This window comes from Neopelma chrysocephalum, unplaced genomic scaffold (genome assembly GCF_003984885.1).
Source record: "Neopelma chrysocephalum unplaced genomic scaffold, ASM398488v2 Primary Assembly neopelma1_68b, whole genome shotgun sequence".
Classification (NCBI taxonomy): domain Eukaryota; kingdom Metazoa; phylum Chordata; class Aves; order Passeriformes; family Pipridae; genus Neopelma; species Neopelma chrysocephalum.
The window spans coordinates 1,996,135-2,017,853 of NW_020897728.1; the positions used below are offsets into that span (position 1 = coordinate 1,996,135).

General features: G+C 43.7%; 1 protein-coding gene across 3 annotated transcripts; it reads left to right on the forward strand.

Annotated features, from left to right (window-relative positions):
• The first annotated feature begins 640 nt into the window (after window positions 1-640).
• NUTF2 (nuclear transport factor 2) lies at window positions 641-21,104 on the forward strand. Of its 3 annotated transcripts, none has more exons than XM_027685271.1 (5): window positions 641-940; window positions 7,736-7,860; window positions 9,772-9,843; window positions 13,902-14,000; window positions 20,555-21,104. In XM_027685271.1, the coding sequence occupies exons 2-5, from the start codon at window positions 7,762-7,764 to the stop codon at window positions 20,666-20,668; spliced, it is 384 nt and encodes a 127-aa protein (XP_027541072.1). In that variant the 5' UTR covers window positions 641-940; window positions 7,736-7,761; the 3' UTR covers window positions 20,669-21,104. The 3 variants fall into 3 exon arrangements, with proteins under 3 accessions (XP_027541072.1, XP_027541071.1, XP_027541070.1); XM_027685270.1 differs by lacking the exon at window positions 641-940 and adding an exon at window positions 5,374-5,445; XM_027685269.1 differs by lacking the exon at window positions 641-940 and adding an exon at window positions 5,421-5,536.
• The last annotated feature ends 615 nt before the right edge of the window (window positions 21,105-21,719 follow it).

Here is a 21,719-nt window from a genome sequence, read left to right on the forward strand (position 1 = left end):
GCGGCAGCCGACGGCCGGAGCCGCCCTGACCTTCCCCGTCTTTGAGGCGCCGGCAGCGCGGTCCCGGAGGGGCGGCGGCGGCGGCGGGGGGAGCCGGGCAGCCGGCGGGGTTGGCGGGGCCCCGCGTGTGGGTGGGCGGGCGGGCGGGTGGCCCTGGCCCAGCTCCCCCGGGGGGAGCGAGGGGCCCCGGGGCACAGATCGCTCCGGCGGGGGCGGAGGTGACGGGGAGGGGCGGGATGTGCCTCACCGGGCTCCGGGAGCTGCCGCCGCGACCCTCCGGGCCACCGGGGGCTTCTCCTCGGCCTGGCGCCCGCCGGTGCCGCTGCCTTGCCTTGCTTTGGCTCGGTATGGCAGGGAGCAGAGGTAGAGGGGCTGAGCCGGGAGCTGCGAGGAGGTGGTTTGTGTAGCGCAGAGGGTGTGCTCGTGCTCGGAGTGGTGTTTTTTTGATGTTCTTGCTGTTTTGTGTCTTGCCAGAAGGTTTGTGCGAGGACTGAGGTTACCTGACCCGGCTGAGTCTTTGTCACATTGGAAGCGAAGGGTTCGTGCTTCCTTGGAGTAAAACTAGCAAAGTGCATGTGCTCAGTGATCTGCTGCAGCCGTCTAGTTTTTCACTTTGAGTTGCCAGTTTCCAGTGTGTTCTACAGGAGATAATTTTTTTTCTTCACCCCTCTGGCTGTTGTCACTTTTTAAGTTTAAAAACAATCAAAACCTGCAAAGGTCTCCAATAGCAAGGACAGCGTGTTGCATTCAGTTAATATGACATGGCTTTCTGAAGACATTTAAGTCCCCAAGACACCGTTCTTGCAATCCAAATTTAACTTCCTGTCCGAGGCAGGCTGTTATAATGCTTCAGCTCATTTGAAGTCCATAATTTCCGGTGTAATTGTATCTTTTAGAGTTGGACACGCTGTATTGCAGTTGAGCTGGAAAAAAAGCCCAGGTAAATGCTTGAACAGGAATTGGTTGCAGAACTGTTGCTTGAAAGTTAAATCTGATTCCTTAATCAGCTGCCTTCTCAAGTTGGTACTCTTTTGGCTTCTTGAGGAGTTGTGTTCAAGCAGTGTCTGTGTGTGGTGACTTTGAGTTTTGTTTTAGCAGCAACAAAAAAAGGCGTTTCACAGATCTCCACATAGAAGTAGCAAAATTACTGTATGTAGTGAAAAACCTCACCTCATTTAAATTTTGGTGATATTTTGGCTCTCTTTGGGACTGTTTAACTGTTTTCCCACTGGGATCCTAATCATTATTTCATGTCTAGATGCTTGCAAGTTATTTGCTAGATGATTTGAAATGCATTTGCTTAATATCTGTGTTTGTTCAGGTCTTTAGAAAAATGCAAATGGTAACAACTTTCTGCAGTTCCCTCTGCTGGGATTTCTTTTGTCCCTGTTAATAATAGGGTTATCTAGTTATTGCAGATGTAGATTATGGTTCGTGTAGGAGTTGCAATATATACTAAGAGCTGGTAGCAATAATTCTTTTTGGTTGTTTTAAAACTCTTAGACATTGTGGCAGTTTTTGGAGATAATGTTTTGTTACTGTGTCTGTAAGGTAAAGAAAAACACGATGTAGCAGTTCTCCCTTCTGATTCCCCAGTGCCTCCTCTGTTCTTTTAAAACTGAGCAGTCTTGGATTCTTCCCGGGGAAAGGAAACGTGGCTCGGGAAATTCAGCCTTGTAAACTTGAATTCGGATTTTGGCTTGCTTGAAAAATACTGTGCAAAAAAGGCAGATGTGCAGCATTGTGGCTCTTGCTTAACAACAAGACATTCTGTCTTCCTCTCCAGTTATGTGTGATATATGTCTGGATGTTTGAAAATCATCCTGACTGACTGTGACTCCTGTGTTGTCAGGTTGCAGTTAGGATGAGCATCAAGCTGCAGGCACAGTGAAAGCTTTCCCAGAGTCCTCCCCATGTGGTTTGTGTACCAGTGGCCTTATACTTGCTGATGTCTCTAACCAAAAAAAAATACTTCAGGTTGGCATAATTCCCACATTAATTTGTTTTATTGAAGTTGGAATAGAGGAATAAAAAGACTAAAAAGGGGGAAGTACATGTATTTCCCAGAAGGAAATAATCTGCACCTTGTCACCTTGTGATTCTTTCTTCACCCTTCTCCCTTTCCATCTTCTTGCTGTTCACTTATCTAGACTTAATTATTTTTAGATCTAAAAGCGTATTTAAAGTAATGTAATTTCTTGCACAGCACAGCCCATGGCAGTAACTAGGTGGAGGTCTCTGTTGAAATCAATAGTTTCTGATTGGCCTGGAGCTGTAGTTTGCAGAGGGTTTGCCCCCATGGATCAGTCAGCTACTGTGGAGATGATTGTGAAAATACCTGAGAGAAGCACTTCTTTCCTTCTGTCTCTGAATGCATCAATTTGCTCCTCAACTGGAAATTTCATGGGTTTTCAAGCAGAGAAAGACTGACCACTGAATTGGCATTAGTCAGACAGAGGTACAATGTGTCAAAGATAAATGGTTGATGATTCATGATGTCCCTCAGTGAGTTCCAGTGGTTCTCCATCCCTGTGTCACTGCGTGTTCTGCCTGGCCTGGGCTTGTTTAGTCTAGAGAAGGCTCGAGCAGCTTCATCCCAGCCCCATCTCTGTCAGGCTGTTATCAGGAGAATGGAGCCAGGCTTTTCACAGCAGTACCCAGCGGGAGAACAGGACACAAGGGGCTTAAACTGGAACAGAAGGGATTCAGGTTGGACACCAGAGAGCTGCCCTCTGCATGAGGGTGGTCAGGCAGTGGAACAGGTTTGTCTGCTTTGGGCTGGAGGAGGTCCCTTACAACCTGCATTATTCTGTGATAATTTGCATAGCTTCTGCTGTTGGGTGTGTATCCTTTGCTAAAGGGATGATCTGTTATCAAGTGTTGGTGGAGTTGAATAGGTGACCTGCTTGACAGATTAACTGGTCCTGTGATGCTGGTTCCATTGTGTTCCTAGAAAGCACACACTGGAGACACTCCTGTCTTTGCAAGTTTTAGCAGCAGTAGAAAAGAGACTGAAGGAAAAATAGTCTAAAGCTGTTTGCTGTTTTAGTTTTTTTACCACAGTCTAAACACTGCTCACTCCTTAATCTGAGCAACCTAAAATACCTGTGTGGTAGTAAAATTGCAAGAGTATCAGGAACTGAAACAACTGAGAGCCTTGTCCTTATTTACTCCTGTTAATCAGTAGTGAAGGGTGCAGCAACTGATGGTCTGAACCACGTTTGTTGTGAATTCCCTTGTACTCCTGGACCAGCAGCACCTATTTAAAGGCTGTGTTTGTGCTCTCTCGTTACACTGATTCTCAGATCTTCCAGAAAACAGGCTTGAGTTTAATTTCGGTGGAGTGGTGTTATAATATCCAGGGAGCATGGTTTATTTATGCTGGGATTACCTGCAAAATAAATATAGTCATAACTGAATAATAGGAGGCAATTTGCTCTGCTAACATATTAGAATGTATTGGTTTGAGGTTTTTCCTCTTTAAATTCAGTGGTTTTATTCTTGATGTGTTGCAGACTAGAAAGACTTTATTGACTTTATTTGCCTCTGATGGTTGTTCATCAGTTCTTTGAATACAGCCTGCTTTTTAAATGTGGCAATCCCTGGCAGACCACCTGTGTTTTATTTAGCAGTTTATATTCTACTATTGCACACACTAGTTTTTGTTGACTTTTTCAGAAAATGTACTATTCTTTAAGAAGTGCAGGCTTGCCATGCTCCAATTCAAAACGAGTTATTTTTTTTTAATTGATAGGAGCAAGCTTACATATGTCCAGGTCTGATAATGCATTAAAGCATAACTGCTGGTTGAAGCAACTTTTTGTTCTTTCTCCATATTGCAGGGATGTGACAGTAACCCACCTCCTCCAAATGTCACTGGTACTTCTGTATTTCAGAGAAGGCAGTCTGTCTGTTGGCAGGTGACTACTGTTTCCAAGTAGAAAAGTGCTTTTCTTTAAGTTACACCTCTGGTGTTGCCACTTGAGCAGAAAGACGGACTTTGTGCTGCAGCAAACTGACAGAGAATCATCTGCGGATTGTTTCATGGTTTCTTGCTTGTGAAGGAAGCAATAGGAAGAGGTTTTATCCAGAGGTTTTATCCAAACCTGTGGCAGCAGTGGGTCTCCTAAGGACTGTGTTCCCCCTAGGAGTTATGGGCAGTGTTGGTGTGCTCCTGCTAATCTCTTACACTCAGAGCTAAGGCAGGAAGAGGGATGAGTGTAGACAGGAACACTGAAGCTGGGGCAGGCAGTGGAAAAGATGCTGTATTTTTGGATTTTGTGGACAGAAAATCTTCTGCCCAAGGCCAGTGTAACCCTAGTTTTATTCAAGGTCACTCATGGCCCTTGTGAAGGCTCTGTTCCCTTCTAGGCTTCCTCTGTCTCATACCCTGATGCATTTTCCTCCTTGGTGCTGCTTTTCACCTGGTATTGGTGCCATCTGCCACGTGCCAGAGCAGATGCTTGGGATGTGATACCTTGTAGGATGGGATTTGTAGGAATCATAGCAAGAGGTGAGTAGAGGGATGGAACTTACACTTGATGTGTCAGTGTGTGGCCTGGCAAAGGTATTGGAAAATTTGATTTAGGTGTCGCTGTGCAGAAGTCCCCTGTGGAGCAGCAGTCCCAGTTCTGCAGTGTCAGCAGGTACCTGTTGAAGACAAGAGTTGCTGGGAGCTGCAGCTTTTATGCACTGTACTGGGTTTCAGCTTCATCACTGACTGCTGGGTGTTTTTTGGGGTGGGGATAAACTCTCTGGTATGAGCAGATTCCAAGAAATTGAGTGAATAATGTGAGTTAAAGTATTGCACTCCTGTGTTGGTAGCTCAGCTTTCCTGCTCTGTTTTTGTAAAGAAGCTGTTAATCAAATGGACTGTGATGTTCTTAAGTGGATGTGAGGAGGGAGGTTTGGTTTGAAGTGACAAAGGCAAGAAAATTAGTTGTCTTAAGCAAATTATCTCCTTTTCCATGGGGAATTAAGGTGGAATATCTTACACATACACAGTAGTAGCTTTCAGCAGGTGCCTTTAAAAGAACAGGTGTGCCACATCTTACATGCTTTCTAGCTTATTGCAGCTTCTTCTGTCTGGCTTTATATTAACTGAATATTCTTGTCTCTGTAACCAAACTTTGAGTGAACCATGGACAGATTTAGCTGGATGACTCTGAAGTAATTCTGTGTTGTCCTGGTGTTTGACAACATCAGAACACGTGCAGTCCTCCTAGCTTTGCAACAGCTCTTAAAAGCCTTTTATATTGCATTTATCTCATTAAAACATTGTACTGATAAGTGTATCAATACAATCTGACATGGGTTGTGTCTCATTGAAAGGGACTGGGCTTGATGACACAGATCATTCCCATCTTGTTCTTTCTTTAGGTACATCTCTAAGCTTCTTAGACCTGTAACGACAGGCAGAAAACACAAGACAGTGTGGAGGAAAAGGTGACGAATCAGAAGAGGAAAATAAAAAACCCTTTCCAGGGAGAGAGAGTGTTCAGCAAAACCATATGTGAATGGCACAGGAAAGAGTAAGGTTGTAACAAACAAACAGAAAAAAATTAGTCAAAGATCATTGATTTCAGCCACACTTTTAGCTTGTTCTCATTTCTGATAAAATCAACATTATAACTGGTCCAATTTATGCTGTTTTTTTATTTATTTAATAGAATATTACCTATCAAAATACAAATATGTTTTTAGGAGGAGGTAGCAGGCTGGCATACTAATCTTTGGATTTAGACACTGTAGTTCTACTTTCCATATTTAAAATACAAATTCCTTCATTCCTTGCAGTCTCTAAGGCTTTCTCACAGTTTTAGGGTTGAACAGGAGGCATCTGGTGCTCGAGTGAGGCTGTTGTGCCTTGAGGAACTAAATGAGGTGCAGTGCTAATGTACAGCTTGATCTTGGGTTTGTATGATGGTACAGTGAGTTGTTCAGGGTGAATAAACATCATGTGTATGGGGAAATTTAATTTAGCAATAGCTCACTTGCTTTAGCTCCAGGAGAATAAGCTGGTGGTTTTCTTGCTGTCCACGACTTCATTTCAGTGTTAGATGTTTGACTGTTGAGCGTTAATACTTTCAGCTAGATTTGAACTTGAATGTTTAGGAGTGATACCCAATAGTGATGTGAGTTCATGGGTTGAAGTTGAATCTTTGATGGTCCATAAAAAGTGAATCAAAATGGTTTTCAGCTGTGCTGATTGTTGGCTCCCCCACAACCATCCCGAACTACACAACTCTGGGTACTCACAGGACTAGACTGGGAACAGCAGACATCAAACCTAAATCCTAGAACCCTGAATACATGGATGCTACCTGTTGTTATACCAGGGATCCGATAACAGAAATTTGCTCTTCTGTAAGTCTGGCCGAATTTATGTAACCTTAAAACTTCCAGCCAAGAATCTGAATCCATTTCGGTTCCTATTTGTGTGAGTAGAGCTCAGACAGCCAAAGGCCTGAAATACAAAAAGAACTTTCTTGTCCGACTATGCACAGAAAACTAGGCCTGGGAATATCCTCTGTGAAGATCTTGGGAATGTGTGTTTTGCTTCTCCTAGGAATTTGTCAAATCCAAAACAGGTGTGTAAGTAGTTGACATCTAAAGGAAGCCAAAATAACTGTCATGTCCTGTGTCCTAAAACAGAATTTCATGCCTTTCAGACTTGGCAGTGCAATTCAAACCTGTAGCTCCAGGATTCCTGGTCAGGGATTACAGAGAGGGACTGGTGGCTGGCAGATCTTGATGTTGAGGTGATATAGTTTGCATGAAGTAAACTCAGATCTTAAAATATGATGTAGTTGGGTTTTGAATGCAGGGTTTTTGTGGTTTGAATCTTAGCAGAATTCTTCAGTCTTTCAGAGAGAGATCAGGATAAATAAAAATGAATTTGCTTTCTTGAAAAATGCCATGGTGTAGTAAAGCCATCGTCTGTGCTGATGGTGCATGATGGTTTGTAGGCTGGGTCTGTGTAGACTGCTGTGCATCCTGTGTGTTTAATCCCTCTAGAATAGAGGGACTCGTGTTCAGAAGTGTGGGATGCCTCTGAGCTTCCAGCAGCTTCACTGGGAGCTGCAGATTTTCACCACTGTGAAAAAATCATGGTTCGTGTCTGGAAGTTACTACAGGTTCAAACATAAACATGGAGTGTACTCCAGCCTCAGTGACAGGATGGAAGAGGATGGGCAGAAGCATTGTGTTAAGCAATGAGCTAGTGAATTAATTCCTGTTATGTGCCATTGAAAGGACACTCTTAGATGGGCCTGTGGATGGTGAAATACCTGAGGAGCTAAATAGATGAATCAGTTGGTGTAAAGCCACTTGCAGACAATCCATATTAACAGGTCAAGTTGAAACAGCAAGTGCTTGCCAGCTTTTTCAGGTGGTGTAACTTCTGCACTATGTGAAGATAAGGTGATATATGAAGCTGAGGTGGTAACACTCATTTTTGTTCTCGTTCTCCACTTCTGTACATGAGATGTGGCCTCACACTGAAATAGCACCACAAACCAAATGCTGTAATAAGGAACTAAACCATTCGGTATCTGAGACTTTTTTATTTGCAAAAGTCTAGGATACAGAGGTGAGATTTGTCCTACTTATCCCAAAGAAAAATTCAGGCCAGCTGACAGGATTTGTGTTTGCCAGTGCTAATACTTGAGCCAAGTGTTACGCTCATTCCTGTGATCCTTCTGACGATTTTGTTGTTTGTTTGTTTGTTTCACAGTCACTGGCTCTGGGTGAGGATTCAGAATGGGAGACAAGCCTATCTGGGAGCAGATTGGGTCCAGCTTCATACAACATTACTACCAGCTTTTTGATGCAGACAGGACTCAGTTAGGAGCAATATATGTAAGTATCTACAGAAAGGGGGCTGGGGCTCCATCCCATTTTCTGTCTGTGTTTCTCTATTTTGATGTGTGAGAATACAAATAATTGGATAGTGGGTTTTATCCTGACTCCAGAATGCCAGTCAATGCAATCACACACAACTTTTATTTATATTTTTTTTAATTTATGTTTCATTTCTCCTTTAAGCTTTGTTTGACAGTCAGACTCATAAAAGCCCTCTTTGGCTGTAGACAGTGGCTTGTATTGGAGGAGGTTGGTGATGATCCTGTGATTAAATGCTCTGTAAAAGCAAACATTCTAGCCTCAGTTTGCCATTAATTTACAGTCATGGATTTGCTTGGATCCCTCTTGAACTGGGATGTGATTTAAGTCCTACCCTGTGTTTAGCAGTTCTTTCATGTGTTTCTTGGATCTCATGCTCTATTAAGTCTTGAATCCAGTTTAAAAATGTATAATTTGTTAAATCTAAATTTAATTTAAATTTCCTCAAAAATCAGGTTTTTTTATTTTTGCTTCTTATCTGGGACAAAGGAGATTTGGAATTAAAGACTGTAACTAACAAACCCATGGAACATCACCTTTTGGTTTTGGGGGAAGATTCCTCCAGAGCATGCAGAGTGCTCTGTGTGTGGAGTTGATTACTGATGGTGAGGAATGCTGCTGGGTGGCTGAAGTGTTTCAGGAAGACACTCAAGTCTTACAAGTCTTCTAGTAGCATATCCTGTTTTTCTGACTGGTTTTTCATCTGCTGAATGAGTTAAGTTTCAACAAGATCTTCAGGATTGAAACTGTTAAGCAACCTCTGACACCTCTCCTTATACCTCAGCAGTATCCAGCAGCACTGAGAGCATTTGCTCTGGGCATTGTTGTGTTCTTGCCACCTGCCAGATTGTTGCTTTATTTTGCCTAAGAAGCTGTGTACAGAGCCTGTAAAGGAAGAAAACCAAGCAGTCTCTGTTAAAGCCACAGCTCTAAATACAAAGGCTCTTAGCAGTTTGTCATGTTGTTACCAAAATATATTCAGTCTTCAGAAGACTGGTGGTAGGTACAGCCTAATTTTAAATTCCTGAAGACATGTCCTTCCACACTACGAACTCCTGGCCTTTTTTCAACCTTAGGGTCTTTCTGCCTTTCATGGAGAGACCTGTGCATGTGTATTTGGGAGGACTGTTGTGGAGGTCACTGATGTGTATTGCTTTGTGGAGTTCCTAAACTATGGAGAGAGAATGGGACCCCATTTTGTGTGGCTGAAATGCACCAAGGTCACAATTTGTCTAAATTTGGGGAGGTTTTGCAGGATTGGGCTTTTAACAATGAACTTTTTGCCTTCAGACATGCTGTAGGAGCAAACAAAGTTTGCAGCATAGAGGAATGCAGCAGGGAGCTCTTGGATTTGGTTTGTATTCCTGTATCACTACTTCCATCACAAGATTCAGCTTATTTTTAGTGGTGTAATCCAAGTCAATCAAGCTTTTGTCACCTATCCCAGGCAGGGATGTGGCCAGTCACTTTTGCTGTGAATTGTTTGAGTTAGGTGAGTTGGAATACCACCCTTGTGGTGCAACTCATTTAGTCAGTTTTCTTCATGTATTTTTCTCTCTCCACATGCTTGACTTTGTGTCCATAGGATTTTTTTGGTATCCTTTGGATTTTCTTCTAAAAGCTAACTTTGATCCAAAGACAGGAAGTTTTTTGATGGTAGGATCATGGTAATGAAATGTGGTATATTTAGTTTATAGTTGATTGTTCCAAACTTTTTCAGTTGCTCTTGGTGGTTTCTTTCTATCTCCCTCTGAGGTAGTTTTCAAATAGCTGGATTCTAAGGATATATCCTAAATAAACAAAGCCTCTTACCAGGATTGCTTGAGAGTTACCTGAGCGGGTTGATGACTTTCTTTCTTTCCCCCCCAGATTGATGCATCATGCCTTACGTGGGAAGGACAGCAGTTCCAGGGCAAAGCAGCCATTGTTGAAAAACTCACTGTAAGTCTGTAAACCCTACTGAACGTTTTGGGAAACAGTTCTGAAGACTGTAAGATAATTGCTTCTGAAAATTTGAGTTAGTCTTGAATACGGAACTTGTGCTTCCAACTTTGGTCTTCAGAAAATGTTGTGAATTAATGCTACGTAGTGGGGTGTTCCATTGGTGACTCTAATGGCGGAGTGTTAATTGACTCCATAGTTTGCAAGGTTATTTTGTGACTGCAATTGTATTTGACATTATTGATTTATTCTTTTTTAAAAGGTCTAATGCATAAGCTGCCTCTGATCTAGAGGAATGAAAGGTGTCTTTGCTCTTTTAAGGCATGCCAAGGAAGAAGCAATAGCAAGCCTGTTACTTGGATCTGTCTGTGATAAAGACTAGACACATAACTGCAAGGAACAACTTGTTTTCTGATACGTAAACTGCAAATAAGTTCTGTAGTGGAGAAGCTGACTTATCCTCAATGCAGATTTGTCAGCAGTTCAGATATGAGCAGGTATGGTTCAGGACTTTGCAACATGTGTTTCCTCTTCAGCAAGTGAGAGGACACTGGAATTCCATGTTCATTTAGTTAAACTTGGAGAAGTTTTATCTTCCTGAGTAAATTCATGCTTCTGTTATAAAACTGGGTGTACTTACGAGCTGTCATGAGACTAGGAAGTTTGTTTCTCTTTCAAGATACGTGAAGGACGTGCTTTTTAGGTCATCAGACAGTCTGCTCAGAGCACGGTATTTCAGACAGACATACTTAGCACTGAGAAGAAAAATCAGTGTAACTTGACACTTGTCTTGTTGCACAGCTACTGCTCCTGTCTTATGGAATCACTCCTTTCATCCAAGGCATCTTTAACTGTGAAGACCAAGGTTTGGCCTCAGGTCTGTGTTTTAGGTGCCTGTCTTGCCTTTGAGAAGGCCACGCACCTCAGAAATAGCCCAGCTTGCAACTGCTCGCTTGTAGGTGAGGAGATACTCAAGCTCCAGAGTTGTTTGTTTGCGTACTCAGTGTTCTTTAGACTTCTGGGCTAGCAGCCATTTAGATACCCAACCAGCTAAGCATTTGCTTGGCCACAGTGTCTGACTGCTGCCTTGGATCCAGCCCAGTGCAGATCCAGCCCCTTTCCCACCTCAGCATTGCTCATCTTTACCTTCCCTGTCTGTGATGTGAGTTGGACTTTCTGGATTTAGGTGCCTGCTGCAGTCTTAACTGGTGAGTGAAGACACACTGCTTTGCTTCAGGGAAACTTTTTCTGACTTGCATTCATCTGCTTGAAGTAAGAAAGAAGTGCAGTGGAGTTACTGTGTGTCCTTCCACTGCCACAGCTTGTTACGGGGCTGTATCAACTTACTGTGACTGATGTCGCCCAGCATTCCTCTGCCAGCACTGAGCTGCCTGGGCTCCCTTTGCTGTGTCAGCTTCATGTGCTCACCTACTCTGTGCTTCTGGAGCTGCTTAGTCAGTTGAGCAGATCCCTGAAAGTGTGACACTGAAATTCTTCTGCATTTCTGCAGTCCCATGTCCCTCAGGGCCTGGCTGGTGAATCGATGTGAGCACCAACAGGTGGCATTTTCTTCTACATCAAATTCTTTACTGTGTAACAGCAGTGCTATGGCACCTTTTCAGTCTACTAATACAGTAGGGGAGGGTTATGTGGGCATTGCTCTGCCAGCACTGGCACACCTGTACCTTGTTACACTGTGGGAGGTGACACTTGTTCCTTGTGTCCTAACTGGTACTGGGCTTGTTTCACTTGCAGTGCCTGTGCTAATTATGGGCAGCTTGATTTACCATTTGAGATAATAATCATGTAGTTCTATGAACATACTGGACCAAAGAAGAAGCTGAGACAGGTAGTCTTGTTGCTAGGAGTGAGTTTATGCTACTCGGCTTTATTCTTGCATAATTTCTCTTGTGTGACTTCAAGGAGGATTCCATAATTTTGCTAGTGAGAGCCCAGTCAAATTCTAGTGTCAGAGGATGCTAAAAGCCTTGGTTGTTGTGTGACTTCATGCTTTTTAGACACATTTATTGTACTTTTCATATCACAAAATCCTTCTCTCCAGTGTAGATGGATGTCCATAAGCAGCCATCCTTTCGATATACCCTCTGCTTATCCTAAAAATTAGTGAACTTTCCCGTCAGCTACTTTCCTACTCTTTCCAGTGGGATTTCCCCCAGTGCATCATGAGTAGCTCACTAGCCTGGCCTGCTGTTTGGGGTCCTTTTCTCTGAAGGGAACAATAATAGAATCATTAAGGTTGTAAAAGACCTTGAACTGAACACACTTTGTTAAATAAACCCCAGCACTAAGTCCCATGTCCAGTTGTTTCTTGAACACTTCCAGGGGTGGTGACTTCCCTGGGCAGCCCGTTCCAACGCTTAACCACCCCTTCAGTGAAGAAATTCTTCCTGATGTCCAACCTGAACCTCCCCTTGTGCAGCTTAAGGCTGTTTCCTCTTGTCCTGTGGGATCGGGTACTTGAAACAGGCACTGTCTTACCCAGCCTAGTCTTTGGTTCCTTGTCACAGTTTTGCAGAGCTCTTGATTCCAAAGGCTTTCCTTCCTCCCTGTTTTCTCTCCCCAGTCTTACCTCTCTTGTCACACTGAAAGCTGAGTTCTGGACACAATTACATTCATTCCTCTTCATCCCTCTGCCTTTTAAAGTGGCTCTTTTTGCAGGACTTGTTTAACAAGAAGCTGCTGAGGTGGGACTGGGCTTTGTAGTACTCTTTTGTATGAGGAAGATGGTGCAATGTCCCAGGCTGTGCTTGTGCAGGCTGTGTGGGCACATTGCACATTCAGTTTTGGGATGGTGACCCTGGAAAATAGTCTGCTGGTCATCAGTAGATAAGACTACCCTGGATTTTTTCTTTTTTTTGGTTGTTACTAAATGTCTGTCCCATATTACAAACCAGTTGACCCACTTTGCACTTCCTAGTTGGTTGGGATTGTCCTCCCAGCCAGGCAGAGACACCACAAGCTTTATTAAAGGGTGTTCTTCAATAGTGAGGGCTGCTCCATACACTTCATTTGCTTCTTCAGGCCCTGATCCTTCCACAGTTTCTGTGTTTTCTATTATCCAAAGATTTAGCTTCCTGGAATTCTTCCTAGAGTCTCATGCTTGTAGAGCCAAGGCTGTACTTCACATCTCTGACAGTCTCTACCTCAGCCTTCTAGGAAGTCTTTGAGGCTCCTTCCACTAGAGGGAAATGCAGAACTTGTCAAAGTACATGTTTGGGTCTGCTTTGACCTGTTTTCAAATCAGGGGAATGCAGCAAAGGCATCCAGGTGCCACCCAAGGTTTGAATGACCACGTGCTGCCATCCTGTGCGGTGCCTGGGCTCTGGGCATCAGCCACATGGTCACCCAGAGCCCCATCCATGCTCAGCTGCCACTAAGCATCTGGCAGTGAGGCAGCTTTTGGGAGAGCAGTGCCAAAGTTGCATTTGTGTGACAGGACTCTGAGACCCCCCAGATATTTGCTGTTCAGCACTTAGAATTGTCCATGGTCAGAATGTGGACGTGGTCTAAGTGTCCACAAGATGTGTTCCTTGCACACATAACTGCAGACATACTGACATTGGCTACCTGAGCATCAAGGAAATTCGAAAGGGGAGAGGTGAATTGTGGATTTCAAGTCTGGAATACTGGTTCTGGGTCCACTTTTCCATTCATAGCCACTTTAACAAAGAAGCAAATTCGGAGTTCTCTGGTAAACCTCAAGTATTAGATGATAAAATCTTTTAACACTGTTCAGAGCAGAGGTTTGTGCCTTCGTCATATGAACTTTGAGCTTACAGCTGATCTGAAGCCCTTCAGGCAGTGCAATTAGAGTAGGAAAAGGTTCCATTTACTATGTATGGTAACATTATTTCCTCTCTTGGTGCTTGAAAAACACAATTGTTACAAGTGACCCAGCATAATTGCAACAGCTCTCTGTGCAGTACTACTGCAACAGTCTTAACACTTCATAACGCTGAGTTTGCTCAATCTTTGTTTTGTAAGTTAAATCATGCAATTACTGTACCTTTCCTTATCTTGATTTCTTTTCGTTGCAGAGCCTCCCTTTCCAAAAAATACAACACAGCATCACAGCACAAGACCACCAGCCTACACCTGACAGCTGTATACTCAGTATGGTAGTGGGACAGCTTAAGGTAAACTCTTTTCATTACAGGCTAACAAGTGCTTATGTCTTAGATTTTTGCAGGATTCTAAATCATCTGATTTCTGAAAACATTAAAATGCTCTTGTGGGTGGGGAAGGAACATGGGTAAGCTTTCACTGGGACACCATTCTTCTGCTGTGCAGGACTGTCAAGAAACTGTTCATCCCTCCAGATATCTCACACTAGGTGAACCACCTGCAATTTGACAGTCATATGTTCTGTCAGGCAAAGTACCATGACTTCTACTGTGCTTACAAATACCATGTGGGTTATAGAGGCATCATTATTTCCCTTACCCTGATGCAGGAAGGTTTCAGTGCCCTCTGTTGCATTTAAAAGCATCATCACAGTGTTCTTGGACAGTATAAGCACATGTAGTTTAACGTCCTCTTTGTTGTAATGTTTGCATCGAGCTCTGATTTAGCAGAACTTCAGTTGTTAGCTGACCACCCTTCAGTGAGTCCAAACTTCTTCCTTGCTGTCACAGGACGCAAGAATTCGGTCCTGGTGTTAATGCAGTCCAGTACCTCTGTTGTCAAAACTGATTCAGCAGTGGGAATGCTGCCTCTGAGATCAAACACTTAGTGTTGTGACAGATTCCTTGTGTGAAGAATCAGATTATTTTCCAGGCTGTAGGATGACTGTATTGCTGTGTGAGTGATACTCCTGAGCCGTGTAAACTTACCCTGTCTCCCAGTATACCAGGGCCACAAATTAATTAAACTGCTTATTAATGAAAGATATTGTCCTGGAATCTGCAAAAAAAATTATCCTGTGTGTAAAGTCAACTTGCTCAGGGTGAGTGGTGTTTGTTTAAAATCATGAAATTACATGGCAGTAGTTAAAATCATCAGAGTTAGTTTGGTCCAGCCATGCTGTGAAGTCAGGCCTCTCACACCATCCAGTCTTTAGAGTTACCTGAACCCAGTTTGTTTTAAAAGAGCTGTTTAGATTTCCTTTTCCTGTTAACTCTGAATGACACCTCCAGTGTCAAGGCATTCAAACTCCCACTGACACTGTACTATTTACTAAGCAAACGTAGGACTTAAAGTTTGAATCTGCTTGCTTAGCTGTTCTCTTTGTTTTGGGCTGGGCAGTTGAGAAGAGCAGTGGCCAGTGTATTGCATCCACTTTTAAACCTAACATAGGCAGCTTTGGCTCTCATTAAAGTTGCTCCTGCTTCCCAGCTGCAATTTGGATTCCAGCTTTCCTGTAGTTCAGTCCCACATGCACACCCAGAGGAAAGACAGCCACAATATACCATGGAAGTCACTGAATGGCAGGACAGGGATGCAGGCAGACATGCTGATCTCAGCTTTGCTCTTGGGTGTGCACACAACTCTGATACGACCAAGGCTTTTTGACCCAATGTCTTGGGCCAGTCTCATCTGCACCTGTTTTTGCACAGTCATGTTTTTAAGGTTATTGCATAATCATCAAGCAGATCACAGCTTGCAACAGTGATTGGTATTGAATCCTGTGGCAAGATACCAAGTTCTTAAAGATTTTGTAAAGCTATTGGGTTTTCTCATCCATTAATACAGAGGGATTGTAAATACAGTCCAGGAGCTTTCCATAAATACCATGAGTTGGAGTAGTATTTCCTAATGTACCGTTTTTATCCTCTGAATAATTTCAGCTTGCTGAAATTACTCAGAATAATTTAGGGATCATGTGTTAGTGCATCTAGGTATTTGGAAAGAACATACTGGCTTAAAGTATGCCTGTTGTCATGATGAAACCCAACTTGTTGGTGAATTTTTAGTAGATGAGGAAACATTTTTCTGCCCTTCACATGCATGTGTCTCAAACCTTAGCTTTAAAAATCACATCATAATCCCTGGGAATGCTGCTTCTCACTGGACACTGAACAAGTGTCCAGAAAGTCAAAGTGAACTTGGAACTTTTAACTTCATACTTCTGCCTTGTGTGAGGCTCATACAGGTGGACAAATGAAAGATCAGTACCAGTCTGTAGCCTGACATGAACATGAACCTGCCAGCACGTGAACCTGGCTGTCATATGGAGTGAATATTTCTTCTGGTGTGAATTCAAACATGTTGACAGCCATTGCAGTGCTGGGCTATGTGCAGTACAGTGACTGAGAGCAACCAGATCCAGGTTTGTGCATTTTAACAAGTGGCTCATCTGTAGCTCCAGTTGAACAGGGAAGACTTTAACATGCAAATGTGGAGCTGCACACTTGGTGTTATTTAAAGCTGCCTTCTTAATGGTGTAGCTGCTCAGCCCACATCTGTTGGTAAGAAAACTGTAGAGAATTTTGCACAAGGAAGGGCACTTTCAAGACCATCAGTAGCAGAGTTTGAAGGGAAAAGCCATGCTTCCTGCTTGCTATTCAGTTATCCTTTTCATGGAACTGTGAGCCAAATTCCTGAAAGTCCAGGACAATTAATGCACATGCTTTTAATCCTCTGCAGTTTTTCAAAACGTGCATGGTTTCATGTAATGAAGGAGCATACATAATGCTTTTAATAGAGCAACCCAAGAAAATAATAGTGCTGAAATACCTGTAACATGCCCTTTCTAAGTTGTCATTCCTGGCATGATATGTAAATGGATTTTCTGAGGCATTAGTTGCTTGAATTGCTAGTAGTCCCAAAAGTTCAGTGGAAACATCATTCATTCTGAGAAAGCTGGGCACATCTTGTATTTCTTGCTTAAACCATTGGAGAGGGGGGAATAAACCAAAGCACAAAAACTTTCACTGTAAAAACATGTTTCTAAGTAAACATATGAAAGATCCTCTTTTAGTGGTTGCTGAGATAGGTATTAATGTCTGGGGTGTTTTTTTATCCTTTTGAAGAGGTATAATAAAAATATACATCCACTTATTCTAATCCTGTTTTTTTTATTGCTGTTCATTGTTTGGGGGCTGCTTGCTTGCTTCAACTAGGAGGAGTAAGGATGGGTTTAAGCCTTTAGGAGTGAGTTCCATTTGGTGTGACCCTGCTTTGCTGATGTTCCTCCAGAATGTCCCCCCGTCCCTCCACTGTGCTTCCACCTCGTAACATATTTCTCCTGTCGCGCTCAGGCAGATGATGACCAGGTTCTAGGCTTCCACCAAACCTTTTTGTTGAAAAATTTGCAAGGTGCCTGGGTGTGCACCAACGAAGTCTTCAGGCTATCCCTCCACAACGTTTAACCCTCTGCCTTACCTGTCTTCCATGCAGTCCTCGCTGTCCTGGTTGAGTAAGGAGTGCTCTCTTCTCGCCCTTCTGTCCCTTGAGCTCGGCTGAGGAGCATGGCTGTGGCTTGGCATTCTCAGAGCCCGTGTGGCAGATCTGTGGCTCTCCCCAGAGTGTGAATTTTGAAGTGATTGTTGCAGAATTAATTGTGAATAACTAATTGTTATGCGGTGTTTCCTAGTCTTAAAAGGAAAAGGAAATTTGCGATTAAAATCACTGGATGTTTTTGTAATGCATGCTGAATACTTAAAGCGTTGCTTAAAGCCTGTTAAATGAGGCTTAACATGTGAAAGAACCTGCAATCTGAAGTAATTAGCCTTTCCTTTGAGGTGAGGGTTGTTGCAACACTGCAGTTCAATCCACAGTTGCTGGGGATGCTGGTGAAGGAGTAAAACTGTCTCTGACCAGACAAGAGGAGGAAAGTCGTGCAGCTACATTTGGATTGCAAAGCAGTCTTGCATCTAAAACTCTGAATGACCTATGGCTCTATGAGCTGAGGACTTTCTTTTGAGCCTCCAGGTCAGAAGGGATGTAGAAAAACTGGAAGAGGTCAAAAAGCTGCCAAGATTATAGGTGTTGAAGAGCTTGTGGAGCTGGGAGAGGAGGTGGCTATGGGTAATTGGCCTGAAATGTGAGTGGAAAATAGTTGAATACTTCCAACAACCTGAGAGCAAACTCTTCATGGTGGTGCCAGATGATGGAACAAGGGACAGTGGTTAGAAACCACAACTTGGGAGATACGGATTGGACACAAGGAAAGATTTTTGATAGTCCAAATTTTGGGAATGGACTATAAAATATTTACCCTATCTTAAATATAGTCTAGAATTTTCCTTGTTTTTCAAGTATACTGCTCTTTTGTGCTGTGAAGTCATAACATGAAAGGAATAAAGAAAACAATAATGTGTGACTTCATTTTGGGAATTCACCATCTGTACCACAGCAAGTGTTTTGGGAGAGAATTCCCTTTTAATCTTTTTTCATGTGTCTGGTCCTGAATTGCTTAAGAAAGGAGGAAATTTTCCTCAAGCCAAAGTACCAAGAGCTGCAGTGCTTTTGCCAGAGCCTACCTAGGCTTATCAGAAATTGAGGAGACCTGCACTAAGCCAGGCTGGTGGTGGTATTTTTTTTCCACAGGTGCATTTTAAAACCTACTCATGTCAGTAATGACAAGCTCCAATTTGGTGTGAAAACAACTTGTAATAGATGCCTCAGTGATCCACAATGAAGAGACCATAGGGCAACTGAGGGCTGAGAACCTGCCAACTCCCCAGCAGCAGTGAGGCTGTACTGGGATGTGCTACATTTGATACCTGGGAGAAGGTGCCAAAGGCACAAACCCCCAGGTTTCATGGCACAGGCTTCCTCTGCAGCACAGACACCAAGCCTCTCTTCTGGGCAGATGTGGCAAGGATAACACTTCCCTTGAAATAAGCTAATCCAGCCTAATTGCTTGTGTGCACACTGGGCTTTCCTCATGCTCAGGGAGGTGTGTGCTGAGGAGCCAAGCTGCCCGGTTCTTCTGTCAGCACTTGTCTTGCTTGAAGGATTTTTCTTTCATTCGTTCATCTATTGAACACTGACTTGCTCATATTTCTGGCCTTACTTGTTGCCTTCTTAACTTCTGGCTGTACCAGTTTCCTTCATGGTTTTATAGTAATTTTTTTGCCTTGCCCAGCTGATGCCAGTGCTGATTACATTTTTGCAAGCTCCAGGGTTGTACTCAATTTACTTTCTTCAGCAGGAAGCTGTCTGGTAGCTGGATCATTTTTCTTGTCCTTTTCTGACATTTTAATTTTTTTCAAAGATAAGAAATGCATGCGACGTTTGATATGTGGGTGTTGGTTCTCTGTTCCTTCCCTAATAACTGCTAACCCTGTGCTTACCTTGATAGCTTTTGGGCACTCAGCTGGTTTAATAAATAAATATCCATCGTTATTTCAGTGTCACTTTCCTGAGGGGTGACCCTAGGGCCCTTTTTGGTTTTCCTCTGTGAATTAGCATACACTTACTGAAACTGCACTTCATCTATGCCATTTAACTTCCTGGGCAGTTGTCACTGAAATCCTTGCAGTGGTTTTTGGATCTGAATGCTTCTTTTCCATGCACTTGAACCCCCCACTTCTCTGGCAGACTTGCTATTCTGTGATATGACTCTTGTCCTTTGCAAGTTGCTCCTCAAAGCTGACTTGTTTCACAGTCCATTTATCACTTAAGTGAATATTACTTCTTTTTTAGTAAAATTCCTTTTTTATTTTGTAGTCTGCTTTGCTCTTCACATTTTCACTTGCTGTTCTCAGTGAATAGTAGAGCACTGCCAGTGAACGTTCAGCGCTTTGACAGCCTGTTTCATGTGCTGCTCTGGCTGCTGCTTGTCAGGGCTCTTTTTTATGCATTTCCCCCTTTTTCTGAAGGAGAATAGTCATGTGTTGAAAGAATAAAGCTTAAAATCCTCCAAAAATGCTGAATTGAACACGCTGCAGCCAGTATCAGAAGATAGTTTTGTAGTTTGGTCCTGTGTGCTGTTCAGATTAAATCCCGTTGTGTGATTTCCAGCTGACTGATTTGGGAATCATTTGTGTTATTTTGAGGATTTAATTCCTGCATGATGCCTCTGAGAAGACTGGTAAATAAATACTAGGTGGGAGAACTGATCTCCCTCTAATACTATTTTCTGCTTTTGTAGTAATATTGTAAATGTCCAGGTACTGCACTGGAGTGCCCAGACATGTTGTCAGAGGCAGGAGTGGAGGCACTGCTGCAGAGGTTCCCTGGATTTAGAACACGTGGTTGCAGCTCTGGCAAATATTTTACTCCCTTCCAGCTGTTCCTAGACAGCAGAAGTGGGATGGACTAGGTTGCTGGCCAGCTGTACCTGCTGTGGGAAGGCTTTCAAAGCCCAGAGCATTATCTGGCTCATTCAGGCAGTGCTGTTAATACCAACTTCTACAGAAACTCCCTTCTGTCATCAACCCAAATGCAGCAGATAAAAACTGAACCAGCTTGATTCCTGGGCAAGGCATTTGTGATTTAACACTGAGGGAGGCATGTTCTGTCAGTGTGATGAAGCCACGGAGTGACATGTCTGCAGGTCTTCCAGGAAACTCCAAATTCAGGTGTTGATGCAGGATTTCTGTGTCACTGGGCGCTGGGTGTTTGTCTGCAAAGCCCCTTGGAACAGACCCTGGTGGCATTAGTGACTCCTGAGGTTCTACATCTCTTACAGCATGTGCCCTCACTTAATGTCAGCTTTAAGTCATCTTATCATGAATTTTGGAATAAATTTCTCAAATAAAAGAGTGTTTTGACCTTTTTTTCCCCGCTTCTCTTTCCACAGGCTGATGAAGATCCTATCATGGGGTTCCACCAGATATTTCTATTAAAGAACATCAACGATGCCTGGGTTTGCACCAATGACATGTTCAGGCTAGCATTGCACAACTTCGGCTGAGCTGCCCAGCCCGAGGCTCCCGTGCTTTTTTTTGTTTTGTTTTGTTTTTGTTTTCCTCCTCTCCTCCTAACTGGTATTATTCACACTCACGGAACATTCCAAATATCATACACAAACCTGCAGCACTGCAGAGCGTGAGCAAGCAAGACTTGTGACCTGCCCTTCTGCTGAGTTTACATTGTCACTAGATGAGTTTCTTGTGCATGATGTTTGGAAGTTAGACTTAGCTGCATTTGATAAAGAGAAATTTTGTGTTGTACCAGCATGCCTCGGAAAGAATTTATAATGCAAAAGGTTGTTGTTTATGTACTGACAAGATGCTCTTATAACCCAAAGAAATGAAAGAACAGCAGCCTGTACAGCCCAGTTATTGATTTGTTCAGATGTTTCAATGCTACGTTACACAATAAAACAGAGATTTTCTTAAAAGTTTAAATTGTTTTAATGAGTTGGCTATGGACTGTGAGTTGGCTGTGGAGAGTGTGATATTGCTGGCTGTGGATATCCCGTGTCTGCCTGGTGGGGAGATGCTTGCAGACTGAACCTGGAGCTGAACAATGCTTGGAGTTTTACCAGAGAGTGCAGGCAGGTCATACACCTTTTCACCTCCCTCCCAGCACCTTTCACAACGGAGACTTCCAGCTCAGCGTTGAACAGCGACTGGTTACTTCCCAGCTGTTGCATGCCACCAAGGCAAACGCCTCCAGTAACACGGGGGCTGACAGCGTTCCCGGCAGCCCGCAGTCAGCCTTCGCGCCGTGTTTCCTCCGCAGGGCTCAGCCCCGTGCTGCCCTCCTGGCGTTCGTGCCCGGCCCCGCAGCCCTGGGCAGGTTGAGCTCTGTGCCCCGGGGCTGTGCCGTGCCCGGTGTGCGCAGCGCTGCTCTCGGGGGGCTGGGCCGTGTCCCCGAGCGGCGGCGGCGGCGGCTCCCGGCCCGCGGGGAAGGCGGGGGAGCCCCGGGCCGGCCCCGCCCCGCCGCGCCGGGAACGCTCGGCTCGGGCGGTGGTTTCCGCCCGGCGCTCGCAGGGCCGGGCCGGAGGCGGAAGCGCGGGC

Coding starts and splice junctions, on each gene's coding strand:
- NUTF2 (XM_027685271.1), top strand. CDS start 7,762: ATGGGAGACAAGCCTATCTGGGAGCAGATTGGGTCCAGCTTCATACAA. Junction 9,844..13,901: donor CCATTGTTGAAAAACTCACT/GTAAGTCTGTAA, acceptor TTTTCGTTGCAG/AGCCTCCCTTTCCAAAAAAT. Junction 14,001..20,554: donor TGGTAGTGGGACAGCTTAAG/GTAAACTCTTTT, acceptor CTCTTTCCACAG/GCTGATGAAGATCCTATCAT.